General features: G+C 49.7%; 2 protein-coding genes across 3 annotated transcripts in view; one reads left to right on the top strand and one right to left on the bottom strand.

Annotated features, from left to right (window-relative positions):
* Positions 1–4,335, top strand: part of CUNH3orf70 (chromosome unknown C3orf70 homolog) — a 41,349-nt gene extending 37,014 nt beyond the window's left edge. The window contains exon 2 of the mRNA XM_005368976.1: positions 1,390–4,335. Within this exon, the coding sequence (XP_005369033.1) occupies positions 1,390–1,946 (557 nt within the window). The 3' untranslated portion in view covers positions 1,947–4,335. The remainder of the gene's footprint in view (positions 1–1,389) is intronic.
* A 6,073-nt stretch (positions 4,336–10,408) lies between these two features.
* Vps8 (VPS8, CORVET complex subunit) overlaps positions 10,409–11,595 on the bottom strand; it is a 219,565-nt gene continuing 218,378 nt past the window's right edge. For both annotated transcript variants that reach the window (XM_005368975.3, XM_013354407.2), the window contains one exon: positions 10,409–10,956. In XM_005368975.3, the coding sequence (XP_005369032.1) occupies positions 10,807–10,956 (150 nt within the window). In that variant the 3' untranslated portion in view covers positions 10,409–10,806. The remainder of the gene's footprint in view (positions 10,957–11,595) is intronic.

Here is an 11,595-nt window from a genome sequence, read left to right as displayed (position 1 = left end):
GTGTCCATTATCTGCTGTTTGAGAGAGGGTCTTCCTTGTTTGATGTTTTTCTGTGTACTCCAGGCTAGCTGGCCTTCAGCTTCTGGGATGTCTCTTCTCTCTGCATCCCTTCTCACTGTCGGGGCCACACATGCCGTGCACCTGGCTTTTCCATGGGTTCTAGGAATCCAGACTCAGGCCCTCAGGGTTGCATTCCTATTGCTTTTATCATGAGACCTCTTCCTGGACCCCTTTTGTTTTTATATTTTGAAATAATTTTAGATTTACAAGCTGGATCCCAGCACTTAGGAGGTGGAGGTGGGTGACTCTCTGTGAGTCTGAAGAGTGGTCTGCACTCTGCTCTGCAGAGTGAGTGAGTTCTAGGCCAGTCAGGGCTACATAGTGAAACCTGTCTCTAATAATAATAGTATAATCACTATAATTATTATGGACTTACAGACTGCCTGGTTTTCACCCATTTCCTCAGCATTTGGCTCTTGAAAGACTTCCTAAATACATGAAAGAAGAGGCTGTGGAAAGGACACGTTAAGCCTCCTTCTTACAAGGCTTCACTCTGAGCAGCCGCTGAGGGTGAGGGCATGGGGAATGAGTCAGAGAGAGCCCCTGGGCTGCCTGCGGGCGCACCCGCCTGGTTTGGGTCATGAAGTGGCCGTGGCATTGGTGTCTGAGAGGCACTTCCCCCTTGTGCTGCTGTGGCTATCTTTAGACAGAGTCGCCCTTAGCCAGCTGTGCAGGGTGGCCAGCACAGCCTGGTAAACTACTACCTGCCCAATAAATGTGTGCGTACCGACTAAAACACATCACCTGGGCCTCGGTTAGCTCAGTGGCTGCGCATGTGCTCACCTCCAGATCCCATTCCCGGTAGCAAAGTCAAACAGACACCTAGGAAGGGAAGGGCCCTTGTAGTTTTGGTGGTACACTGAAGTACCTCTAGTTTTTTAAAACATATTAAACATGTATTAACCTATTGTTAGAGATAAAAATGAAGTTACGGTTCTGTAGCCTATGTTTCTTTTCAGCTTGTGTTTACCACGCTGTCTCTGGGCACTGCGTCCAGTGTTGATGGGTGAATCGTTTAACGTGAGGGCTTCAGGATTGTCTGCCTACTCAAGACCCATGGGAGTGGCTCAATTTTTTTGGTAGCATTAGTGGTTGAACCCAAGGCCATGTGTAATGCCGGGTAGGCATTCCATGAGTCTCTCCTATGTTAAATTTTAGGACGTATTTCTGGTTTCTTGGACAGGGAGTACTATGACACACTGCATCTGAAGTGTATTTGACAGCGCCAGGTGCTGGTGTTGCTAACTGTTTCGATCTAGATGCTGTAGCAATGCTAGGACAGTCTGTGCGGTGGTCTTAGACTTCAGCTGTGTCTTGTGTGTCCCGCAGGCAAATACGTTTATCAGCCCATGACCCCCGTGGAACAGCTCCCAAGCACAGAGATCCCTGCAAGGCCGCGAGAACCCACCAACACCATTCAGATCTCCGTCTCACTCACTGAACACTTTTTGAAGTTTGCATCTGTCTTCCAGCCTCCACTTCCCCCCGAGTCGCCAAGGTACTGTATGATTTCCGATCTCTTCATCGACAACTATCAGGTTAAATGTATCAACGGGAAGATGTGCTATGTGCAGAAGCAGCAGGCGCCCCATTCCCAGAAGATGAGCCCCGAGGAGGTCTCTGCACACGATGCCTTAATTTCTAAAGAGAGCGACACTCCGAAACTGGGCCACTGCTCCTCCCCTTCCAGTTCCGAGGACTCTGGGATCAATGCCATTGGGGCGCACTATGTGGAATCCTGTGACGAGGACACAGAAGAGGGGGCGGAACTTAGTTCTGAGGAAGATTATAGCCCCGAGAGCAGCTGGGAACCCGATGAGTGCACCCTTCTTTCCCCGTCGCAGTCTGATCTAGAAGTGATCGAAACCATGGAAACCACTGTGTAGTCAGCTGGGACCTGCCGCCAGGATCCACCCTGAGCTTCTGTACTTTGATTTGATGCGTCCTTTTCCAATACTCTTGGCATTTTCACAGCCCTGTTACTACCCATAGCAGCCCAGGGGTCTGCTAACTAGTGTTACCCTTAAAGTTATCTTGTAACTATGACATTATTTTCTTTTGTATTTTGCTTTCTATGTGGCCTCTGGTGTCATGAGTTGTGACCCAGCCTTAATTTCACTTAGAACTTTGAGAGCAGTGGTGACCACAGAGTGTCACGGGTCGGTCGGTCACATGGAGGAGCTTCCTAGAGTGGAGGTGACCGTATTTTACCAGTAGCCCATCCTTTGTGGTGAGGGCTTTTGTTCAGCTTCCCTTTGGCATGTCATGTGACGCCTCTGTTCTCCTGGTTTCGGTATGGGGAGCAGCCCGCTTCAGGACACAGTGTTGCTGGCAATAATCTTTCCCTTCCTCCTTCCTGCTAGCTGTGTGGGCTCAGGACAAGAGTAGCCTCAGGAGTTACTTCCGGGAGGTCCTTGGAGGTCCCCTGATGCCACAGCTTCTGTGACTGTGAGGAGAGACAGGCCTCTCCAGTTTGTGTCTAGTCCAGCTAGTGTGATGTGTGTGTATGTACATACACCAGCTTGTGCGGTGTGATGTGTGTGTATATATTATACATACATGCAGTAGGGTAGTGGGGATTCAGAAGAGCTCAGACCTGGTTCTCACCATGAAGGGGACACACTGAATTACAGGACACAAATCACGCAGCTCACGGCACCCAGGAGGCTCTTGGAACCGGGGTAGGAGAGGTGGACGTGGCCTAGGCCAGCTGAGGAAGTTGCTACAGTGACTGAGCTGGCCCCGGGTGGATTCCACAGCATCCACTGCCCTTCGTGATTGTTTTTCAGATCAGGGAGAAGCATTTAAGTTTTATAGATATTATATTTAGGAGGCAGCACATCTGACATCTTAAGAAAAAAAAACCACACTAGTTTTAGTTAGCATGGAAATGCTAAAAGACAAGTCCTTTAGGGATTAGGAATGAATCTAATAGGTTTGATTAATTCTGCTTCGTTTGGTTGTATGAAGCATTAGAATGGCTTAGATGAGAAATGAACTAGAATTTTGTATGATGCATGGGTTTTATGCAAATGCAAAGACAGTTGAAATAGCTCACTGCTGAGTCAGGAAGATGTTTTATGTAACACTTCTTCACTTTACTACGCCGGAATGCACACACGTGTGTGCTCTTTCACACACACGAAATAGTGGGTAATTCTTTCTTACATAGCTTTCTTCGAAACTCTGCCCCTGATTTGCTATATAGTGGACATTCTCGTGTGATTTTACTATCTGCCGTTCTCCTAAATCTATGTGTGAGGCATAGCACAAATCTGGGAGCTTTAACATCTGTGAGGAGACCCACACAGCTGCAGGGGGGCGGGTGTCTCAGATCCTGTTGGTCTGAGCAGGCGCCATGGCCTCTTTGTGCTGTCAGAATCTCACACATTCCTCTCTGTTCATGTGTCCTTGAGGGAAGGAGAGGCTCGTCTCCTGTATTTGGGGTTCTTCACTGTGTACTCAGGAAGAATCTGCTTTCCCAACTGGATATGGAGTCGCAGCGATTCACCACTAGCCCCTTCTTTAGGCTGACAAGCCCAGAACATTCAATGTTCAGAAGGCAGAATATGTGGCTTCCTTTGAAGGCAGTCGTTACAACCTTCTGTGCTGGAGGAGAATGTAGCAAAAATCCCCACTTACTGAAATGCAAAGGCTCAAGCCAAGAAGGACCAGCAGGCACAGGGGAGGGCAGGTGGGAGCAGCCACAACTCAGCTGGAGGGTCATGCTGCTGGCCTGGGATGGCCTGGGGACATCTGGTGAGCCCTGACCGAGGTTTGTGGTGCCTCATTGGAGGCAGGTATCTGTCACCTGGCACTCAGGGCTGTGGAGACAGCACCGGGGCCATCTTCAAATGTGCAGTGAATGATCTCAGATCCCCATGTGGAGAGACACGCAGCAGAGCTCCCCACACCTCTCTGCTGTGGGCCCACAGCCATGAGTACTAAGTTAGCTGGAGTCTACAACTCGGGCTCCATGAAAACACGGGGTCAGAGCCACAGTTCTGGAGCTTGGCTGAGTGTTGGGCTTATGCCCTTTATCCATAACATCTGTGACTTCTGTCCAGGGCCCTATTTTCTAAACCCCGACTGCCATTCAGACTTGCCACAAATGTGATGTAATTTTTGCATTTAATATCAATTGACGATCCCATTAAATATTTGCACAATCTCTTTGTAATTAAATTCACTAAGCTTCACTTGCCAGTTTTATAAAATTGGACACGTCCCCTTGCATTCTGGGATCTCAAAACGGCCTTTTCTGAAGAAGCTGTTTTTTCGGTTTTTGTCTCCTAACACTGTTCATACCAGTAACTGTCTAAAATACGATTAAGCCAGAATTACTTCTCTATGCTTGCGTTCTGAAATCAGCTGAAAAGAATATAAAATATAAAAAAATGTATAGCTTAACTTCAATTCTAGGCCTATTCTGTTCTATGTTCTATGAGAGAATTTCTCTGTAATCCTGATATTATAGTGCTGATTTGTATACCTGTATTCATAGGCACCTTAGAAAACTTAGATGCAACATGCACTATAGACAGTAAGCACAGTTGTGTTAAATAGGCTTTTGACTAGCCCTTGTACAGTGAGAGACGGAAGCTTGCAATCTGGACCTTATAGAGTGCTGGCCTGGAGCAAGGCTTGGACCACGTGGATGGGCTTCTGTGAGAAACTGGCACTGTTGCTATTTTTTTGAAAGCTTGTTAGGTACCAGCGTGACCCCACTAAATGCAGAATATAGTTTTCTTACCTAACCAAGATTTTAACTTTTAAGTGCGTCCATAACTTTTCTGAGAAATGACAAAGCAATTAAAAGTCCTTTTTGGGATAACTATTTGCTATCTTAAAAAAAAATAAGGCTTTACTTTAAAATCTGAGGTTTTTTTCTTTTTGCCTTGGAATATTTAAGGTATAAAATGAGAATTTGAGGATAATCCTGAAGAGAAGCAGTTGCTTTTCTGGAAGACGTACACCTCAAGGTGACACAGTATAAGACAGAGTAAACCCAAGCCTGTGTCTCAGCAGAACACAATGAAATACAATACAGAATAGTCTAAAACCAGAGCTACAGCATCCCAACACAAGACAACACAGCACAACAACACATCACAACACAGCACACTATACAGAATAGACTAAAACCAGAGCCACAGTGTCCACACTCAACACGGCACAACACAGTGTAAAACACTGCAAAGCCAGTGTCCCAACAGGCCGTAATACAATATAATGCAACACAACAACACACTCTAACACAAGGCAATGCACACAACATGATGTAAAACCTGAGCCATGGATATTTTCTCACAAGTCTTTGGGATCTGATCGTCTTGGGAATATTCTTTGACTTCCTAACCTCGCCTGCTTGTCTATTTGAGATACCACGCTCCTCTGGGATTGATCAGAACAAATTCTTCTTATGCAAATTTGATTGCAACCAGACACTTTAGACAGTCAGAATATCCAATGAGCATGGTAGTGTAGATACTGCCATGTAAGCAAAAAGACACTTTTAAGTAAAATACTATTTATGTCATTGCTCTTGATTGTCCCCGAACCCTATTTTCAAAATGTTATTGTCATATTTTGACTTTTTACTTGAGGGAAATATTGGAACAGTTCTCTTTCCTTCCCCTTTGTCCAGCGGTGCTGTGAACCCAAACAGAGGACTGTGGCGCTTGGTGGGGAGGGTGTGAGTGTGCTCCCCGTGGAGGGGCGGGTGGGAGGTGAGGGGGGCACCACTCACCTCTTCAGTACCCCACCGCCCTGAACGACATATTAAACCTCAGTGTAAACACAAGGGCATTTCTCAAAATGAGTTCATTTCCAAACCTCACTTTGTCGTGACAATGGTGCCTAAGCACAGTGTGCCCGAAGGGCTGGTGCAGCCCATGGAGTAGCTATTTGTGACGGAGGGTGAAGCAGCCGGAAGCCGGTCCGGAGTCTGCAATGGCGCTCCCAGGTCCCTGTGTGCGGACGCGCACGGAGGCTATCCATGCCTTGCAGTAGTCACGTGGTGTGCCGGGTTCTTTGGAACCTGTTTTAAAGTTTAAGCACAATGTTGACCCTTCTGTAATTTCCTAAAATTAGATTCTGTTTTCCTAAGACAGTTCAACTTTAGAGAAACACTGCTGTACAATAAATGTGGTTTTCTTTTGTACTAGAACAAACTGCTGTTGAGTTTTTGTATCGAGTGTTTACTGTGTGCTAGGAGAGAAGCAGTCTGTGCCCTTTGCCCATTTACACTCTACAAAACCTGATGAGACGCAGCTAAATATTCACATGTCCCTGCTTACCACGTGTTCATTGCCAGAACTCTTTGGGAAAACTCTTGTGTTGACTCCATCAGGTTTATATGAAATAAAAATTGTATCACCCCAGAAATAACCTTTATTTCACACCAAGTTAGGCCCTTTCTCCCGTTCATGAGTGCTGTATAAGACAGCTATATAAGACAGGGGGAGGATGAGGGAGGCTGCTACCCCGTGAGACCTCAGGCTGACTCCATCACTAAGGCCCAGGTCAAGGTTCAGTGTGGCAAGCCCAGGAACTCCATTTGATTTTGCCTGCCAGCTTCTGGGTTTACTCCGTGGGACAGCCTCCCCAGGGACAGTGTTAAACACACCATCAGTAGTGCGTTCACCGAGTTCCTGGTGCCGCCTCACTTCCTCTGTGGTCTTCATGGCACCCCGTGTCACAAATGAGGGCAGTTCAGAAAGTGTTACAGTGGCACCATTCATTAGTCAGGCTGGGACCCGAACCCAGAACCTTGGCCCAGGAGTCCACTCTCACGGCCTTTTGTCTGCGTTACTCCATTGCTGTCTGTAACGCAGTGAGTGCTGCCTGAGTGGCTCACCACCCAGTGACCCAGACAGTGCTGGAGCAAGGGTGTGGTCCAGCCTCCCCTTTCTGCATACTGATTGCCAGCTAGTGCACGGTAAGCGTGCCCTGTAACCTATATAAGCTCAGCATTCAGACTGGTCCATCACTTCTGCCGTTTCAGTCACGTCCTGGCCTGCACGCCAGGCTGGCTCTGCTTCTGAAAGCGCCAGCTTGTCTTCTTAGGGGATTCCTGCTGACAGTGAGTCTCATCTGCATGTGTGGTTCGCTGATTTAACTTTGCATAATTGTGCTGTAACATTCTGGAAGGCATCTTCTTGTTTGTAGTCTTACAAGTGCTGACTGCCCACACTTCTGCAGTACACCAGGCTAGCCTCTTGTCCTCAGTACAACCTGGGAACTGTTCATGCTTTTAGCTCTCGGTGTCCAGCTCAGGGCCTGTCTCTTGGCACTTGGGTTTGAGGAGAGAGGGTCAGGTGGAGATTCTTTGAGCCAGGGAGACATGATGGAAGTGAATGAACAGGTGGGCGGGTGAGATGGCTCAGCGGTCAAGAGCACTGGCTTCTCTTCCAGAGGACCCAGGTTCAATTCCCAGTGCCCATATGGCAGCTTCTAACTGCCTGTAACTCCAGTCTCAGGAGATTCAACACCTTCACACAGACATATGTGCACACAAGACATGAATGCACATGAAATAAATAAATAGATATATAAAGGAACAGGTAAAGATGCTGAGATACTCAGGCAGTTTTTGTTACTTTTTGGAGTTTTCTAAAATGAACCTGTATTTCCATGGCTGAAAATGGAAGTCCTATTGAGCAAAGGGTCCTCATTTCCTGGGATCAGTGGTGGAAGTGGGGTGTCCAGGCAGTGGCCACATTACTGTGTGTCTGTTGAGAGACCAGGGCATTTGCTGGGAGCCTGGAGCTAGCTGGAGTCCGCTGAAGAATAAGCCCATCACAGGAGCTCCAAACATGGCTGGTGCTGGTGGGCACGGGGGCGTTTTCCTGTGTTCCCGGTCGGAGACTGCCTGTGAAATCTGGAGATGGCGGATTAGAAAGCTTGGGTCTTGGGGAATGTCTGAGTCTCGTGGCATCTAGCCTGTCACCCGGTGTAAACCTCCAGACGATCTCTCCCAGCGCAGAGATCTGGTTCTCTGCAAGATGATGGCAAACGCTAGCACTGTAGACTCGTGGAGCACTGCAGGTTGTAGGCACATGAGGCTCACAAGCATCCCTCCCCTCCACAGCAGCTTCTTCACTGTCCTTGACAACTGTGTGTGTGCATGTGCATGTGCATGTGCCCGTGTGTTGGCTGACGCATGTGGATGTGGAGTTCACACTGCAGGGAAATACTAGGGGCAGCCCCAACTGCTCTCCTGCCAGCAAACACCAACCATACAGCTTCCTATTCCTCGCCCAAGCCCAGCCCCTGACTGCTGTGGCCACACACCTGAGCTGCCCAAGAGACCAGCATGTGGGGTATATTGCAGGGAGCATGCTCAGCCTAACCTCACCCCTCCAGTCCCAGCTGTGCCCAGCCCTAACCAGCAGCTTTACAGTGGGCCCTGCCAGGGTCAGCTACTCCCTGGCTGTGATGGGGGATGGGAGACTAATGACAGAGCCTTGCTCTTAGAGGTGAACTCAGGAAAGAAGTTTGGGGTAGATGGTGTGTGAACTATTCCCATCAGTCCATGTTTCTGAAGCTGTAACTTCACGTAGACATTCAGAAAGTCACTAAGCATCCTTAGCATTGTGAAATCATCCTCAAGGTCATAACCAATAAAAATAAATGCATATATGTTCACAAAAGTCAGGTGCAAGGATGTTAAGAGGCTAGTGCCTATTGCCACAGAGGCCGCCTTGCAATGGAATGAGTCCGTTTAGACACGATGGAATGTTCAGGATTCAGTGTTTGATTGGCAGGGCAGCACGCATGCGCGCACACACACATGCACACACACATGCACACACACATACACACATGCACACATGCACACGCACGAGAACATGTGTGTAACAGCACTGAACATGTTCTTAGGAATCAGGATATTGATTGGCCTGGGGGTGGACAATCTGCCGTGGAGGTCATCTCTATGTGGTTGACCTGATACACTCACCTTATACATGGCGTTTGTGAACGTTTCTGTCCACATCTGGGAAAAATGGCGACTTTAGGAGACAGTAGTGACACTTGTTTGAAGCCAAGCATGGCACATGCTTGGCACTCAGAATCTGACAGTGCAAACAGAACGAAGAACACATACCCTCCTACCGCCCTGAGCAGAGGTAGAGGCAGGAAAGATTAGCAGGGCTCATGAGCAGTATTACGGGGAGTGCTCCCTGGAGCACAGACAAGGTGAGAGCCAAATGCTGCTTTCTGCTGTGTGTGTGTGTGTGTGTGTGTGTCTGAGAAGGGCTTCAAAAAGTATGTGCAGAGAAGCCTGGAGCCAAAAGAGGGAGCTGGGTGCCCTGGGGCGGAGGGGACATGCACTTCCATACTGGGGCACTCCCAGGAGCTCCTCTGTGCTCTGGCCTTCCCTGGAGTGGCACTGACCTACTCAGAAGGCCACACTGCAGGAGGTCTTGCTTGTACTCTGGGCACAGCTGCACTTTGGGAACCATTTTCCTGCAGACAGTGCTGAGTGGAAACACGGCTCTAAAAGGATCCCCATCACTCTGAATTATTTATCCGCTAAAGCATTCATCATGGATGAGCTGGCTCTCCTGCAGCGCTCCCTCCCCTCCCGGCAGCCATACTGGGTCACGCCTTTATAAAACATTTTCTCATACATTCCCGAGAGCTTTCTATGGCTGGAGTTCTCCAGAGGGCCCAACTGCCTTCCTTAGCTCTGGGTGTCTTGGGGGGGGGGGCAGCATGGGGCAGAGCCTGGAGCCCAGCTCCTGGCTGGCAGCCCATCACGGTCCCTAATGGGGACATTTGCAGCAGCACTTCCTCTGGTTCTCTGCCCTCAAGGCTGGAGCCTCACAGTTGTCAGAAAATTCTGTAGAGGGGGCTCACCTGACCCAACGAAAGCTGTGTCCAACACTGGTGCTTCATGCCCTTGCCACCCCAGGTACCAGTGTGGCTGAAGTACAGACCAGGGCCTGCCCGCCTCAAGTGTTGGCTTAAGGGTCTCATGGCTAAAGGACAGCAATGGGACCTTGTGTGGTTGTGTGTGGTTGGGAGGGGATAGGGAGGAAGTTCTGCGGTAATACCGCTTGCTAGTCAATCCCCAGAACCTACATAAAAGCTAGTCAGGGCTGCATGTGCCTGGAACCCCACCATAGAGGGGGCAGAGACAGATCATCCTGAGAGCTCTCTGGTCAGTGAGCATGTCCGGGCTCTTCTCTCCTTGACCACCCTGATCTGACCACAGGGGCACCTGGGTGTTGAGGCCCAAGTGGAGCCTATGACAGAGCTGCTTGTTTGAACAGTGTTAGGGTCCCTGACTTGACAGACTGACATCTGGGGACTGGCAGGCATGCAGGACCAGGACTTAAACACTGAGACATTTATTGTTTTGAGCTTATGTGTCCTGCTCACATGGGTTTAATACAAACACCAACAGGCATGGCTGGTTCCCAACCACTGCTCTTTCCAGGCCGAGCTTTGCTTTCCACAGTGATGTGCCCCTCCCTCCCCAGCTCCCATGTGATTCATACAGAATACCACTGGGTAAAGGTTACTGTCCACAGCGCTGGGCAGCACTCCGAGCAAAATGGAACCGGCCTGTCTGCTGGACTGATGCTACAACAGGGAGACTGCACTGAGATGGGAGGGTGGCGGGGCGGGCACAAGGGCCTCCTCGGGGCCTCTGTGCAGGAGTTTGGAAGGCAGAGGCTGAGCTGGTCCAGGAGGCCCCTCCTGCCTCCTGCAGTGCTGGGGTCTTCCAGGGAGGCCTCAGTCTTCAGCCACAGGGGGAGGCGCGAGCTGCAGCTGGAAGTTCTCATTCTGGAAGATGCTGTTGAAAGCAGAGCCACTCTGGGAGCCCGCGAATGGCCTACAGCTGTCACCGCTGCGGTTCTGGGAGAGTTCCGTAAGGAGAGCCAGCTGCGAGGAAGAGGGCACACGTGAGGTGAGGGAGGGCACAGCCTGTGGGGGTCAGAGGGAGAGAGGGTCCTGCTCTCTGCCTACAAGGAGTGAAAAACACTCGGTTTGGATCACAAGGTGGTGTCTCCTGCAAGGGACATCCCCCCATGAGCACAAGAAGATGCTGCTCGGGTGGGAGTGCTCCAGACTCAGTTGCCTTCCTGTGCACAGCCTCCCGTAGACTCTCTCCTCCGCATCTCTCCCATAGGCTTCCTGTGCACAGCCTCCCTTAGACTCTCTCCTCCGCATCTCTCCCATAGGCTTCTTGTGGTCCAGAATTACCATCACTGGCTTTTGCCTCTCTCTATGGTAACCTATTTGGTTTGGCCACCAAGTGACACTCGTGGATCCCACCTCTCCACCAACACCCCCCCCCCCTCCTTGCATCTGTTTGTAGTCACCAGTGGCCTTGGCACTGCCCCTCATCTGCAAGTGGTTCAGTTCTGGAACACCTACCAGGAGAAACCCTTCCTGCCAGCCCCCTGGAAAGCCAGGCTGTACACCTGGCTGCCTCCTCTCACCTAGCTGGCTTTCTGCAAGTGAGAGTCTGGCAGCCTGGTGCTCAGATGTCCTTGCCGGTCAGAGGAAATGAGTCGGTAA

This window comes from Microtus ochrogaster, unplaced genomic scaffold (genome assembly GCF_000317375.1).
Source record: "Microtus ochrogaster isolate Prairie Vole_2 unplaced genomic scaffold, MicOch1.0 UNK43, whole genome shotgun sequence".
Classification (NCBI taxonomy): Eukaryota; Metazoa; Chordata; class Mammalia; order Rodentia; family Cricetidae; genus Microtus; species Microtus ochrogaster.
This window is presented reverse-complemented; position numbering and strand designations above follow the sequence as displayed.